The 15941-nt window shown below is 50.1% G+C and overlaps 1 protein-coding gene across 4 annotated transcripts in view; it reads right to left on the bottom strand.

Moving 5' to 3' along the window:
- Window positions 1-15941, bottom strand: part of ERBB3 (erb-b2 receptor tyrosine kinase 3) — a 24361-nt gene extending 8420 nt beyond the window's left edge. Inside the window, exons 1-15 of one of the 4 annotated variants that reach the window (XM_063646989.1) lie at window positions 15920-15941; window positions 11480-11631; window positions 10205-10391; window positions 8761-8886; window positions 7764-7829; window positions 7493-7611; window positions 7244-7385; window positions 6750-6863; window positions 6538-6658; window positions 2260-2333; window positions 2006-2096; window positions 1532-1737; window positions 1186-1318; window positions 895-985; window positions 528-682 (exon numbers count right to left, since the gene is read on the bottom strand). In XM_063646989.1, the coding sequence (XP_063503059.1) occupies window positions 528-682; window positions 895-985; window positions 1186-1318; window positions 1532-1737; window positions 2006-2096; window positions 2260-2333; window positions 6538-6658; window positions 6750-6863; window positions 7244-7385; window positions 7493-7611; window positions 7764-7829; window positions 8761-8886; window positions 10205-10391; window positions 11480-11536 (1682 nt within the window). In that variant the 5' untranslated portion in view covers window positions 11537-11631; window positions 15920-15941. Of the gene's footprint in view, window positions 1-527; window positions 683-894; window positions 986-1185; window positions 1319-1531; window positions 1738-2005; window positions 2097-2259; window positions 2334-6537; window positions 6659-6749; window positions 6864-7243; window positions 7386-7492; window positions 7612-7763; window positions 7830-8760; window positions 8887-10204; window positions 10392-11479; window positions 11632-14473; window positions 14496-14990; window positions 15259-15438; window positions 15458-15919 lie in introns of those variants that run through there. The other 3 variants (XM_063646990.1, XM_054442019.2, XM_054442020.2) reach the window with 3 other exon arrangements.

Below are 15941 nucleotides of genomic sequence, written 5' to 3'. Positions count from 1 at the left end.
TCTTCTGTGAAACTCCCTTGAACTGAGGTTATTCCAGGTTCCCAAAACTGTGGTGTAATTTTGTGCTGTTACTGATTTTCCGTTTCTCCAATCTTTCGCTACACAGCTGGGAGTGATTCTTTTTTTTTTTTTGAGACGGAGTTTCGCTCTTGTTGCCCAGGCTGGAGTACAATGATTCAATCTCAGCTCACCACAACCTCCGCCTCCTGGGTTCAAGAAATTCTCCTGCCCCAGCCTCCCGTGTAGCTGGGATTACAGGCATGCACCACCATGCCCGGCTAATTTTAAATTTTTAGTACAGACGGGGTTTCTCCATATTGGTCAGGCTGGTCTCGAACTCGCGACCTCAGGTGATCCACCCGCCTCGGCCTCCCAAAGTGCTGGGATTACAGGTGTGAGCCACTGCGCCTGGCCAGCTGGGAGTGATTCTTAAATCACAGCCTCTCTCTTCTTTCTGCTTCTCTCACCCTAGTTCTGTGCTCCTACCCTTCCACCTGACCCCCTCTCCTTATTATCCCATCACTGACCCCTGGGTGCAGTTCTCATGGCAGGGCCGACATTCATTCTGAACATCTGGGTACTTGTAGATTGGGCCCTTGGCACCTAGGACTCCATGGGGGCAGCTGCTCACACAGTGGGGCCCATCTCGAAAATGGGCACATTGAGCACAAGTATCAGAGCCCTGAGTGGAAGAGAGAAGGTCAGGAAGAATCAGATCCCGAGGTCAATTCCATACCTCCCAGCAAAGACCAACCCAGACATTCAGGATCTTCTATCTGCAGGCCCTAGCATTATCTGGCCTCTCTGTGCTATCCTTAGCTATATCATTCCCCAGATGCTCCCAGTATTGCCCCTTCTCTGTCTCCCTTGGAGATCCTGGTGCTACTACTATACCGAGCCATTGCATGTGGCAGTGCCCTCCATGGGTTGGCATTCCGGGTGGCAGGAGAAGCATTCGGCCTCATGGGCAAATTCTCGAGGCTCCCTGTAGTGGGGAATAAAGGGAGGGCGGTCACTTCCAAGTCCTGACCTTCATGCCCCGATCTCACAACCATAGGTTTCCTACCTCACTCCCACCAAGGCACATGCAGAAAGCTGTCTAAAGACTTTTATTATATGCCACCTGAACAGTTCCACTGCAGGGCCCCACCCCCACCCATCCTTGACTGGCTCCCCTTACTGTACCCATTCAGAAAGTTGCAGTGGGTCACACAGACACCTCCTCGGCTGTAGTTTCGACAGGACAAGCACTGACCAGGGCCCGGGCCCCAGCATCCCCCAGAGGAGCACAGTGGGTCACACACTTTGCCCTCTGCCACTGGAAAGGAAGGGGTGGGTTAGGAGAGGAGTCTGAGGACTCCCAGCAAGCCCTCTCTTCATTATTCTTCCTCATTACTGCTTCCAGCCTCACAGCCCCCTTCTCCTTGGTTCCATCCCTCAACCCTACTCCCACGTCTAGGGCAGAATAGTCCTTTCAGCCCTCTCTTCCCTGACTCCCTATTCTCACCACCCAGCAGACCCTTTCCCTCACCGCAGTCTCTGCGTGGCCGATTATGCTTGATGTCTAGTCGCTCTTCCGTAGGCCCCCGAAGCACCTTGGTCCAGTTCAAAGAGTGGTGGTAGCATAGCTGCCTATTGGCACTTATATAGATACGCCCAGCACTAATTTCCTTCAGGGATCGGAAGCCCAGAGATGTGACATTCAAGTTCTTCATGATCAACAATGAGAAGCCCCGGCTGAGAATAAGGAGACAGGATGAGAGGAGAGACTACTAAGGGAACATTAACTATTCAAAGGATTCATGTTAGTCAAGAAATTTGCTCAGTGCTAGTCAGATCCACTGAGAGGGAATCCCCCTCCTTTTGCCTTTTCCTCATGAAACTCTGAAACCCTTTGGTTTTGAGGCACTGCTGTATGAGACAGTGCCTTGTATTTTACTAAAGAATGCCTATGACACAGGCTTCATTGCCTGAACATGCCACTTCCTCCATATCCTTTACTCACTTGTAGAGGCTTCTGCCTCCAATGGTTGTCAAGTTGGAAAAAACACTGAAGTTGTGCATGTGGGGCGGCCAGGACTGGATGTTCAGGTAACCTGAGGGGTTGGAGAGAGGCATATGGGCAGGGAGCCTTCTTCTTTCTTGGGTTCTCCTGGCTCCTCCCCTGTAACTTGGGACGTGATTTTCTCAAGTAGTTATACCGCAATTTATGCCAGTGGTTCACCTATTCTTCTAGAAAGGGGAAACTCTGCCACTCACCTGTGATCTCCCGTACTGTCTGGAAGACATTGAGCTTCTCTGGGTCCAGGGCAGGGATCTTGTGCCAGGGGTCTCTGAGTAGAACAGTAGAAACCAGTCAATAAGGTAAAGGTATAACTCAATGGCAATGAGCACACCCAGCCTCAGAATTTGGTTTCTAAATATCATTCTCCACTAAAAGGAAACATTCCTTGGAGAAATGGCTGGGATGGGGGAAATATAATATAAGCCCAGAGCATCTTGTGCAAACAAGAAAAGACTCAAAGAATTAAGGGTACAGTCCAAAGAACACAGGAGCCAACTTGGAAGGGCTGGCTAAAATAAATAATGATTGTAAAGGATTATAACCATTGACTAGAATAAAATAAGTATCCATAAGAGTAAATAAATAGGAAAGGAAGACTCTTTTTCTTTTTCTTTTTCTTTTTTTTTTTTGAGACAGAGTCTTGCTTTATCGCCCAGGCTGGAGTACAGTGGCAGCAATCTCGGCTCACTGCAACCTCCACCTCCTGGGTTCAAGTGATTCTCCTGCCTCAGCCTCCTGAGTAGCTGAGAATACAGGAGCACACCACCATGCCCGGCTAATTTTTTGTATTTTTAGTAGAGATGGGGTTTCACCATGTTGGCCAGGCTGGTCTCGAACTCCTAACCTCGTGATCCGCCTGCCTCGGCCTCCCAAAGTGCTGGAATTACAGGTGTGAGCCACCACACCTGGCCTTTTTTTTTTTTTTTTTTTTAAAGAGACAGGGTCTCACTCTGTTGTGCAGAGAGCACTGGCTGGAGTGCAGTAGTGTCATCATAGCTCACTGTAACCTTGAACTCCTGGGCTCAAGCAATTTTCCCACTGGCTCCCAAAGTGCTGAGATTACAGGCATAAGCCACTGTGCTCAGCTGGAAAGACTTCCTAACAGTAGAATGCCAACAAACAAATGCAGAAGGAATAATGGAATTAGAAAATTATCATTTGGCAACTATCATAACAATAATTGATTCAGGCAATTATCCCAAGACATTCATTAATCGTGAATGGAAAAACAGTAACTTTACAGTAGAAAAACCTGACAGATATCACCTTAACTAAGTGACCAGAGACATCATTGTGAGTGCTGCGACAAACCAACATCACGTACATCCTCAATAGGATGCCCTGAGCTCACAGCCTCTGTGGTGTTCTTATCAAACTCCAGCCTGGCAGCAGCGCATGCCTATAATCCCAGTACTTTGGGAGGCTGAGACAGGAGGATCGCTTGAGCTCATGAGTTCGAGACCATCCTGGACAACATGGTGCAACCCTGTCTCTATAGAGAATGGCTTGAACCTGAGAGGTGGAGGTTGCGTTGAGCTGAGATCATGCCACTGCACTCCAGCCTGGGCAACAAGAGCGAAACTCCGTCTCAGAATATATATATATACACATATATAAATATATATTAATAATATATAATATATTTATATATTATATATAATATTTATATATTATATAATATTATATTATATATATTACATATATTATATATATTACATATATTATATATATTATATATATAATATATATAATATACAATATATTTATATATTATATATATTATATATATAATATATTAATATATAATATATTTATATATTATATATATTTATATTGATAATATATATTTATGTATGATATATATTTATATATATTTGTATTTATAATATATATTTATATTTATAATATATATTTATATATAATATTTACATTTAGAATATATATTTCTATATTTATGTATAGTATATATATTTATATATAATATTTATATTTAGAATATACATTTATATATAATATTTATATTTATATATATATAAAATTAGCCAAGCATGGTGGCATGCGCCTGTAATCCCAGCTACTCGGGGCTGAGGTGGGAGGATTGCTTGAGCATGGGAGGCAGAGGTTGCAGTGAGCCGAGATCATGCCACTGCATTCCAGCCTGGGCAATAGAGCCAGACGTTGTCTCAAAAAAAAAACTACAAAAACTTGAATCTAATCATGAGGACACATCAAACTAATCCAAACTGAAGAACATGCTGCCCATTACCTAACCTATACTCATCAAGAATATCATGAAAGATAAACAAAACCTGAGGAGCTGTTATAAAGGAGATTGAAGAGCCACGATAACTGAATGTAATGTATGATCCCAAACCTTAGGAGGACAATTAGTGAAATCTGAATAAGGTCTGTAGCTTAGACAATATTTTGTGTTAATGTTAATTTTCTGATTCAAACAACTATGCTGTGGTTATGTAAGAAAACATTATTTTTAAGGAATATACACTGAAATATAACAGGGATAAGAAAGAACCATGTGTGAAAATTTACCCTCAAGTGGTCCAGAAAAACAATAGCATGTGTTGTGTGTGTATGTGTGTGTGTGTGTGTGTGTGTGTGTGTGTGTGTAGAGACAGAGAGAGAAGTGATAAAGCGTATGTGATTTTTTTTGGCAGGAGACAGAGTCTCGCTCTTTCATCAGGCTGGAGTGCAGTGACGCGATCTCGGTTCACTGCAAACTCCGCCTCCCGGGTTCAAGCGATTCTCCTGCCTCAGCCTCCTGAGTAACTGGGACTACAGGCGTGCACCACCACGTCCAACTAATTTTTGTATTTTTAGTAGAGATGAGGTTTCACCATGTTGGCCAGGATGGTCTCAATCTCTTGACCTTGTGATCCACACCTAGTGATCCACCTGCCTCGGCCTCCCAAAGTGCTGGGATTACAGGCATGAGCCACTATGCCCGGCCATATGTGGTATGTTAACATTTGGAGGACCTGGGTAAAAGAGTATATGGGGGGCCAGACGTGGTGGCTCACACTTGTAATCCCAACACTTTGGGAAGCTGGGGCGGGTGGATCACTTGAGGTCAGGAGTTCGAGACCAGCCTGGCCTACATGGTGAAACCCTGTCTCTACTAAAAATACAAAAATTAGCCAGGCATGATGGCACACACCTATAATTCCAGCTACTCAGGAGACTGAGGCAGGAGAATTGCTTGAACCCGGGAGGCAGAGGAGGCGGAGGTTGCAGTGAGCCAAGATTGCACCACTGCACTCTAGCCTGGGGAACAAAGTGAGACTTTGTCTTTTAAAAAAAAAAAAAAAAAAGTATATGGGGAATTTTATACCATTCTTGCAACTTGAGTGTAGATCTAAAATTATGTCAAAATAAAAAATTAAAGGAAAAAAAAACAGGTGGTCATAGTGGTTTTTACACACACACACACACACACACACACACAATTTTAAATGCTGTCCTATAGACTAGAAAGTCTCTTTGTTCTCTGTTGCTCCAAGGAGCAGAATGAGTGAAAACAGCTAAAAGTCATGGGGAGACAGAATTTTCTTTTCTTTTCTTTTTTTTTTTTTTTGAGACAGAGTCTCACTCTGTCACCAGACTGGAGTGCGGTGGTGTAATCTCGGTTCACTGCAATTTCCGCCTCCTGGGTTCAAGTGATTCTCGTGCCTCAGCCTCCCAAGTAGCTGGGATTACAGGCGTGTGTGCCACCACACCCAGCTAATTTTTGTATTTTTAGTAGAGATGGCATTTCACCGTGTTAGCCAGGATGGTCTCAATCTGACCTCGTAATCCGCCTGCCTCAGCCTCCCAAAGTGCTGGGATTATAGGCATGAGCCACCAGGCCCGGCCTGGAGACAGATTTTTATCCAAATCTAAGGTAGAACTTTTAGAAAACTTTAAGAAGGAGGTTGGGTGCTGTGATCCCCAGCACTTTGGGAGGCCAAGATGGGAGGATCACTTGAGCACAGGAGTTCGAGATCACCCTGGGCAACATAGCAAGACCCTGTCTCTACAAAAAAGTACAAAAAAATTAGTCAAGTATGATGGTGTGTGCCTATAGCCCCAGGCTGAGGTGGGAGGATCACTTGAGCCCAGGAGGTCGAGGCTACAGTAAGTTGAGATCACGCCACTGCACTCCAGCCTAGGTGACAGAGCGAGACCCTATCTCAAAAAAGAAAAAAGAATAAAAAAGAAAACTTTAAGAAGGAGGATATGTTGTTCCTGTCCCTTGTTGCTTGGCAGGGCGATATTGAATTGCTCAAAGATGTTCCTGAGGGGACCCAAGGCCTGGATGGAGGATGTGTTAAGCATTCTTTCAGGTCCTTTGTAACAGGCTAGAATTTTATGACTTTGATTCCTAGTCAGCTCCACATAGGAAAGTTTTGGCCAATGAAATGAACTGTGAGGGGTGCGTGGGCTGGGGTCTAAGGAGGGAAGGCAGGATCTCTAACCCATTGAGGCCGGTGATCAGAAAGTCCAGGTTGCCCAGGATCTTGGTGCAGTTCACAAATCCATCAATGTTGCTCGAGTCCACAGTCTGGAAGCGGCTCCCAGAGCCTGTCCCCTCACAGGCTGCAAATGTAAGAGAGGTTCAGTGGGGGTGGTCTGCGCAGGCTCAGAGGAAAGGCTGTCTCTTTACAACTTCTTACCATCTACTACCCACCTTTGGGACATAGTCCCCCACAAGGCTCACACATCTTGAGCCCATTTTTATCTACTTCCATCTTGTCAGGAGGACAGGCCCTGACACAGGATGTTTGATCCACCACAAAGTTATCTAGGGAAGAGGAGGAGGACACCATTAGAGATGAGGGAGGAACACCACCAGCTACAAATGGAACCCTTGCTCTGGGCCTAGGCTCCCTCCAGCTCTGCACTGGATTTGTCCCCATCAGCCACCCTAGATCCCTTAAGTGCTGCCCTGTAGATTCGAAAGTCTCTTCACTATTTGTTGCTACAAAGAGCAGAAGTAAGGGTGATAGCTGAAGTCATGAGAGGACTGGACTTAAGGGTCACTCACTGGAGTGGTTAGATGATCATAACCATTCACCAATCTCCCTATTTATCACCAACTGGATTCTTTTTCCCTTCCACAGTTTTGTCTAAAATCTTGGATCTACTATTGTTGATCATTGTGCCTTCCCCTCAGACACTTACGGGGACAGCTGGCTACACAAACTCCTCCATACTGATACTTGGTGTGGGGATTGGGTTCCAGCTGGAAAGTTAGCTTGTTGTAGACAAGAGGCTGTGGACAGCGAGGTACACAGGCTCCACTGTCATTGAAGTGCCGGCAGGCCTGGGAAAAAAGGAGACTCATCAGATTTATGTTACCTGTGTACCCCCACCTCCTCCTCAAAGGCCACAATTGAATTTCAGAACCCAGGCAATGGAAAGGGTACATACAAAGCAGTCTGTGTCCTGAGGGCCTGAGCAGCCCCCGGCACACTCATCATGGCAGCACTGGTTGGGGTTGGGCCCAAAGCAGTGACCATTACACTGTGGAGCACAGATGGTCTTGGTCACTATGGAAGAAGAGAAAGCATGGCTGTTAGGGCTCTTAGGACTGAATTCTGAGGCCACTGCTCATGCCACCCCCACAGTGTTGACCCAGGCTTGGGGAGGAAGGGATATGAAAGCGTATGAGTGAAGTTTTTGGAGGGAATTTCAAACCCACATGTCTGGCAGTCTTCTGGTCCAGAACCCCAGCATCGCCCCTTGCAAACCTCATGACAGGGGGGACCTGGTTGGGAAGGAAGGCAACACAAGGGGCCATCAGGGCTAAGAAAGGCTTGTTTGAATCAACAGGGTATGATGTCAGCACACAGGCACCTCAATCCCGGGAAGCAAAAAGCCAGGGCTGTGTCCCTCCCTGCCCTTGGAGAGCAGGGCTGGGCTCAAGTGAACCTGTCAACAAGGGGCGGGGCCACACCTCCACACCACCCACTGGGCAGCTGAAGGGGAGGGACTGGGGCAAATGCCAACCTTAGTGCCAGTCCCAACCCAGGAACTTAGTTCCTCCTGGACAAACTGAATATATGCAGGAATATATGCATGTGAATGGTCAGGGGAAGATGGGCTCCAAGGAAAAGGGAGTATATTCTAGTGGAACGAGTAATAGATGTGAAGTCTAAAGATCTGGCTTCCCTGCTTAGTACCCAGGGATTTTTTTTTTTTTTTTTTTTTTTTTTTTTTTTTTGAGACAGGGTCTCACTCTGTTGCCCAAGCTAGAGTACAATGGCACAATCACAGCTCACTGCAACAGCAGCCTCCTGGGCTCAAGCAATCCTCTGCCTCAGCCTCCTGAGTAGCTGGGATTACAGGTGCGAGCCACTACGCCTGTCTGATTTTTAAAATTTTTTGTAGATTTTTTGCTATGTTACCCCGGCTGGTCTTGGACTCCTGGGCTCAAGTGATCCTCCCACCTTGGCTTCCCAAAGTGCCAGGATTATAGGCATGAGCCACCATGCTCGGCCTGCTCCTTTTCTTGAAACACCTCCTCTGTGGTTTAGATTCCAGGAGACTGGCCCCTCCTGGTGGGCTGCTGAATCAGGGACCTGAGGTGTTTGTTCAGTAGGGAGGCGGGTTCAGATCAGGAATGTAAGGATGATGGAAAGAAGGGAGTCACTCTGGTTTGGTGGGACTGGGGAGCAATCTTGATCACGGCCACTTACAGCTTTTGCCATTGTCCTTCACCACTATCTCAGCGTCTCGGTCCCTCACGATGTCCCTCCAGTCAATTGTGTCCATGTGACAAAGCTTATCGTTCTTCTCAATATAAACACCCCCTGACAGAATCTCTGAGGTAGGGAAAGAAGTGACAGGGTTAAGGGCCGCAGCAGAACACCTCTTCCTTACCTCTCCACCCATCCAAAAGGACACCTGAGACTCAGGAGTGGGAGAATGAGGCAGACAGTTCCAATTAAATCCAAGCTGCAGAGAAGACTCCCTTTATAAGATGAGGAGTCAGGCCAAAAGAAACTCCTGCCTCCTCAGTCATCTGTCCAGATCCGGTTTAGCTAGTGGGGGAGGGGAAGGGAGAGAGGGAGAGAAGATTTCTGACTCAACATCCCGTCCCCCAAGCCCTGCCCGTATGTTTTCCAACTGACTGGGACAGGGAGAAGCAGAAGATGGACAGGTGGTTTTTAACCCCTATATTCCTCCAGCTCATAGGGGTTTGGTTTAGGAGAGTAAAGGTAGAATTCCTAGGGAAGGAGGGACATCCAGGTATACTGTACTTTGTTTTGTTTTTTTTTTTCGGAGTCTCGCTGTCGCCCAGGCTGGAGTGCAGTGGTGCGATCTCGGCTCACTGCAAGCTCCACCTCCCAGGTTCACGCCATTCTCCTGCCTCAGCCTCCCGAGTAGCTGGGACTACAGGCGCCCGTCACCACACCCAGCTAATTTTTTGTATTTTTAGTAGAGATGGCGTTTCACCACGTTAGCCAGGATGGTCTCGATCTCCTGACCTTGTGATCCACCTGCCTCGGCCTCCCAAAGTGCTGGGATTACAGGCGTGAGCCACTGCGCCCAGCCTTTTTTTCTTTGAGACAGAATCTCACTGTCACTTATGCTAGAGTGCAGTGGTGCAATCTCGGCTCACTGCAACCTTCACCTCCCAAGTTCAAGCGAGTCTCTTGCCTCAGCCTCATGAGCAGCTGGGATTACAGGTGCGCACCACTATAGCCAGCTAATTTTTTTTTTTTTTTTTGGTATTTTTAGTAGAGACAGGGTTTTGCCATGTTGGCCAGGCTGGTCTCAAACTCCTGATCTCAAGTGATCTGCCCTCCTTGGCCTCCCAAAATGCTGGGATTACAGGTGTGAACCATCACGCCTGGCCTCCGGTACACTGTACTTTGAAGTTAGAGAAATGGGTAACAGATCCAGCTCTGACTCCAGCCCCACAAGGACACAGGGATCCTTTCCCTGGAGCAGATGCCCCTAGCTCCCCCTACTGGGGGCCCTCTATTGCTTAGGGAGCAATGGACCTTTAGACAGTGGCCAAGGTGACAGGCACCTTGGAAGAGGCACTTAGAGTGAGCAGTCTTGGGTCATCATCAAGGAGGTACCAGTCTTGGGCTGGCTGAGGGGTGAGGCCAGAAGGAACCATCAGGAACTGACCGGTGAGCTGAGTCAAGCGGAGCTGGCGCAGAGCGTGGCTGGAGTTGGTGTTATAGTTCAACATGACAAAGATGGCAAACTTCCCATCGTAGACCTGGGTCCCTCGCACCACGCGGAGGTTGGGCAATGGTAGAGTAGAGAATTCATTCATGGCCACGAGGACATAGCCTGTCACTTCTCGAATCCACTGTGACAGAGCAGATTATGTCAATGAGAGAGACAACAGGGCAAAATAATCTCAATCCCCTCTCCTCCTTCAAGCATTAAAGACTCTTTAACTCTTTTAATTCTTCTTTCTTTCCTTTCTTTTTTTCTTTTTTTTAAAATTTGAGATGGAGTTTCGCTCTTGTTGCCCAGGCTGGAGTGCCATAGTGCGATCTCGGCTCACCACAACCTCCACCTCCCGGGTTCAAGCAATTCTCCTGCCACAGCCTCCCAAGTAGCTGGGATTACAGGCATGTGCCACTACACCTGGCTAATTTTGTATTTTTAGTAGAAACGGGGTTTTTCCATGTTGGTCAGGCTGGTCTCGAACTCCTGACCTCAGGTGATCTGCATTTGGCCTTTTTTTTTTTTTTTGGTGAGACAGAGGTCTCACTCTGTCACGAGTGGCACGATCTCGCTCACTGCAGCGTCAAACTTCTGGGCTCAAGCAATCCTCCCACCTCAGCCCTCCAAGTAGCTGGGACTACAGGTGCATGCCACCATACCCAGCTAATTTTTGTATTTTTGTAGAGACAGGGTTTCACCATGTTGCCCAGGCTGGTCTTGAACTCCTGACCTCAAGTGATCTGCCTTCCTTGGCCTCCCAAAGTGCTGGTATTACAGGCATGAGCCACTGCACCTGGCCTTAACTCTTGCTAATTCCTATTTGGGAGTAGGGAGTAGACTGTGTCACACTACTGTGTCACTTCTGGGAGTGAAGACAGGCAGCTTTCTCCTCAAAGTGCCTCATACCAGGAGGGCCCCTTCCCCATCTCCCCAGGTACCCTCTTGGTCCTCAGGTGTCTCTCTGCACTAGTCCCTGCTGACCTTGCACTACCACAGAACACCACCTGCCCCTGCCCCTGCCCCCTATATATCCCTGGCTACAACAGTGAGACCATAGGTCCCAAATGACAGCCACTGTCCCCATAAATACACGGTTTTGAATCTTAGGAACTCCTGAGTCTTAGGAAGGGTGAACTCCAGCAGAAGGTAGCCCTGACGAGGGCAGGAAGGTTCTAGGGGAGAATAAAGAGGAGCAGGTTGAGGAAGGAGGGTGGGCACACTAACCTGCAGGAAGGAGAGGTCGGCATTGTGTCCCGTGAGCACAATCTCGAGGTTCCCCATCACCACCTCACACCTCTCGTAGAGCTTGTACAGTGTCTGGTATTGGTTCTCAGCATCGCCGGTCACACTCAGGCCATTCAGAGTCCCAGGACACACTGTTCAAAGCAGAGGGAAGAGTGGCTGAGGGCTGGACACAAATTCTCAGCCCATCTGCCATCCCCCAGGATCATCCCCTTGGTTGCCCTCTTCCAGTTACATTAGACAGGATCAGATGGCATTTGCCTCCAACCCTCCCACAAGCGGTAGGCAGAAGCTGTAGTGGCCTGAGAGCTTTCTCTCTTCTCAGAATCCCCTTACCATTCCATGAATGGGAAGGTGAAAAGATTTCCTTTTTCTACCTGGGACCCCTCTGTGCTTCTTTTGGGTACTAAGGGGTTAATTGACAAGGAAGACAGGGAATTTGTTTCCCTCCCTAGAAAAGAGAAGTTAGGAAAAGGCGCAACTTTGATTATCCTCCTCTCCCCGTCCAACTAGGGCACTCACTTCTCTACCCTCATCCTGCCTCTCTCTAGGTCCTGGAATAAATATCTCTTTGGGGCTAGTACACAGCCCCTATTGTGTCTACTGAGGGTGGGATGGGGGCAGAGGGTGGGGGCAGTGCCTGGGGCCACAGTCCAGCCCACAATGAGGCGATTCTATCCAGGAGGGGGGCTGCCCCACCCTGTCCCTAGACACCCCGTCCTCAGCAGCACTCCCCTCCATCCTCAAGCCTTGGGCTCAGACAAATGACCTCAGTAGAGGGGGGAGCTCTGGCAGTGGTGGGGCGGGGGTGGGGGGGGTCAATGGGAGCTTTGTCTTTAAAGTTGGAAGATAAGGAGCTAGTTGCCTCCCCGCCTTCCTAAACTCAGGCTTTCCTTCTCACTCTCTCCCCCATCCCAACACACTCTAGCAACCTCAGCATCACTTTCCAGCCCTAGAGTATTTTTCAGCAAATAGAGAGGAACCTGGAGAGAAATAGTAGCAGATGCCCCACACCGAGCCTCCACCCAATTTCACTGTTAGAAGAGGTTCATGAAAAAGCCTTTCACCATGGCAATCCTCACCCACTAGGGGAGAGCCTAGACTAGAGGTACGTGGCATGTCAGCCTTGGGAGTTCACTCTTTGCAAATGTGGTGGACAATGGGCTATGGGAAGTCCTGGACTCTGAAGCCCTACCCCAGTCTCTTTCCTCTGGTTCAGTGAAAGACCATGGTGGGGAGTAGGGGGTAGATACCACCTGTTCCAGCCACCCTTCCCTGAGGCGGTGGTAGCTCAGTGGGAGGCAACAGTGGGAATGGAGGGAGGGAGACTGGTGAGGCCCCAATCCCTCCTATAACATACACCCCTAGTCTGACTTCTTGACCTTGGAGGGCTCCTTATCACTCCCCATGAAGGTTGGCTAGTCCCAGCAAAGAGAGCTAGTTCCAGAGGAGTTGGGAACTCCAGGGTCCTTGGGCTGAAATGAAAGAGACTAGGAAGGTTAGTCATTTCTGGAACAGCTCCACCCCAATCCCCTTCCTGGCAGGATACCCCCTTTCCCAAGTTATAGTGCCAACACTTCTCCCCAGATAAGGGAGGAGGCAAGCTTTCTGCACAGGGAAGTAGTAGTGTGGGCACACACATACACACACAACATACACACGAACACGTACACGTTGGTGCTGCTGGCCCAGGAATCTATAGTTGGGTTTCCTTGCAGGAAGTATTTCAGGTGGCCCCATCTATCCCACGTGCCCATAAGTGTTTGTGCAGACTTTGTGTCTGTGCTTGGAAGGCAACAGTGTTAGAGGTAGCCCAGTTCCCTGCTACCCTGAGGGTAAAGTCCATATTACACAAACAAGGGGCAAAGGGCCTGGGCAGGAAGAGAGCACAAACAACACCTCTGGGGAGGAGCTAGGCAGCTTGGGGAGCAGGGCAGGGGAGGGGAATCATAAAAATCCCTGCTGTACCCAGGGACCGGGAGCATAGGGAGGGGCAGTGTCACAGGCCTTCCTTTGGTAGAGAGCACTAGGGGTGGGATAGAGCCAGAATCTCCAGCCCCTCCTCAACCAGAGGCCTCCCCTCCAACATCCCCCACCCCCATCACAGCCAGGACAAAGGGGCTATAGAAGGACTGAGACAGGGCCGGATGCCCAGAGGCTGCAGGACCCAGATAAAGGGTAAAGAGACCCAACCATGCCTGCCTCCTGCCTCCCAGGGAGGGTGGCCAGAATCTGGTACTCCTGGGTTTCTGGGTGAAGATTGCAGGAGTCTGGATGGGACAGTTATACAGTCACTCCACTGCTCCCTCCTACGCCAGTCTCCAGACCACCCCCCTCCACCAGCTGGGAGTGTTCACATCTAAAAATCCCAGGATCTAAATTTAGGCCCAGCAACTGTGAGGGAAGCACAGGTGGTTTCTTCCACTCCCACACTGGGGAAGGGGCCCTGGCTGTGCCAAACCCCAAGCTGAGATCTGAGGGGAGGGGAGGAGATCCACAGAACTTCAATCCTCAGGTGTCCACGGTCCCAGAGACACCCCAAAGGGGTGGGCTCAGATAGCATGGGAGTCGAGGGAGGACTGGAGAAGAGCAATCTGGGGCTCTGTCTAGGGTCCTAGAGACAGTGTCAGACAATAAGCAAAATGGGGGTGGGGGGCACAAGCTGAGCCCAGGAAGGATTCCCCAAGGCAGGAGGCTTAGAAAGTAGCAGAGGTGCCCTCTTGATCCTCAGGTTGGGGAGAAAAAAGACAAGAGGCTGGACATCCTTGCCCCTTCGGCTCCTGGCCCAGGGCCTTGTGTGTAGTAGATGCTCAATAAATATGAGTTGCGTTGACCTGGGTCTTGACAAAGAGATGTTGCTTAAGCTCTGCTATACTGAGGAAAGGGGGCGCCAGCCTTTGTTGGGCCTCCTGCCTGATGTCACCTGAACTTGGCCCTCTGGTTAATCTCAGACCTCCCCAGGGCAGGCTCACTCACGGAAGAGGAGGTGCCGCTCCTGTTTTTCCAACACCAGAGAACAACAACCCCCTCCAACCTTCTGTAGCTCCGCCCTGTCGGCAAAACAACGAAACTAGGGGTAACTAAAATAGGCGCGGGCGGGGGGGCAGGGGGTTGACGAGCAAACCGAGACCCTTCCGCCAAGGCCCCCACCTCCAAGCACCTCCTGTTTACAGAATGAGGGTTCCTGCTCCGTTCCCTGCAGGGCCCCGCAGAAGTGTGAACTACTGTTTCGGCTCAGCCTCTTCTGGGGAGACCAATTAGAGGGTCGGCGACTCTCTGGGGAAGGGGGGCGTGAGGGTCCAGGAATGCCGCCCTCGGCCGGACCACACCGATAACCCGAGCCTGACCGCCCCTCTCCCAGGTGGCCCTGGCAAACCGGGGGCAGCACCCACTCCCCCGCGCCGCCTGAGACCGTGCCCATGCCCTCCGAGGCTGCGCGCACTGGGTTCGGGCTCCCAGTTGCCGAGCCCGCCGGTGCTCTCGCGCCACTTACCTGCCTGAGAGTTGCCCACCTCGGAGCCCCGGGCCAGGCTGAAAAGCAAGCCCAGCACCTGCAGAGCGTCGTTCGCCCTCATGACTCCGCAGAGGGTGAAGGGAGCCCAGCAGAGTCCGGCCCGGGGGCCCCTAGACTAGGACATCGAGGCAAGAGGCAACAGGCGAACTGGTGGCTGCTGCGGCGGCGGCAGCGGAGGTTGCAAATTGCAATCGGAGCCGGAGCCGGAGTCTGGGGCGGGTTGGCAGGGGAGGGGTGTGTGTGTGTGTGTGTGTGAGAGAGAGAGAGAGAGGGAGGGAGGAACGCAGAGGGAAGGGGGTGAGTCACGGCCGCGCCCCCTCCCGCGCGAGGCTGGAGTAGGGATTGCGGAGCCTCGGACCGCCTGCCCCCAGCGTGCCACGCCCCGCGGTCCCGCAACTTGGCGGAGCAGATCGAGGATGGGGCTCACCCTAATTTTTCTGCAGGAGATAGGCCAAGGGGAGGTCGAGATTCCAAAAGCCCCCAGATCCAGGGAAGGGTAATGAATGAGGGAGTGGAAAGCGCTCCAAAGCCCTGCCCCCTGAAAGTTGGCCTCGCCCATTAACCAAATCACTCAACTCCCCTAGCCGGTTGGTTCACTTGGTGGATTTTCTCTCAGAATGTGAATATTTCTCTCTGTGTGTTTTTGAGGGGGAGGGTGTTTTTTGCCTCACGTCCAGGCCACCTCAGTCTCTCCCAGACTCGAAACCCCATAACTCATCCACCCAGCCCAGGAACCCGAGCCACAGAGGCCGCGTGAAATTGCACTGTCTCTGGCCGCTTCCTCCTCCAGACCCGGCGCCGGCCGGGCCTCTCCCGGGGATTTCGATGGGGGGCGGGGGTGGTTTCCAGCCTGGGAACAGACCCCGGAGCCCGCCTTTCCACTTCTACCCCGGGAGGGGCTCCCGCACCTGTCGCCGTCCCCTCTGCTGC

This window comes from Pongo pygmaeus, chromosome 10, assembly GCF_028885625.2.
Source record: "Pongo pygmaeus isolate AG05252 chromosome 10, NHGRI_mPonPyg2-v2.0_pri, whole genome shotgun sequence".
NCBI lineage: Eukaryota > Metazoa > Chordata > Mammalia > Primates > Hominidae > Pongo > Pongo pygmaeus.
This window is presented reverse-complemented; position numbering and strand designations above follow the sequence as displayed.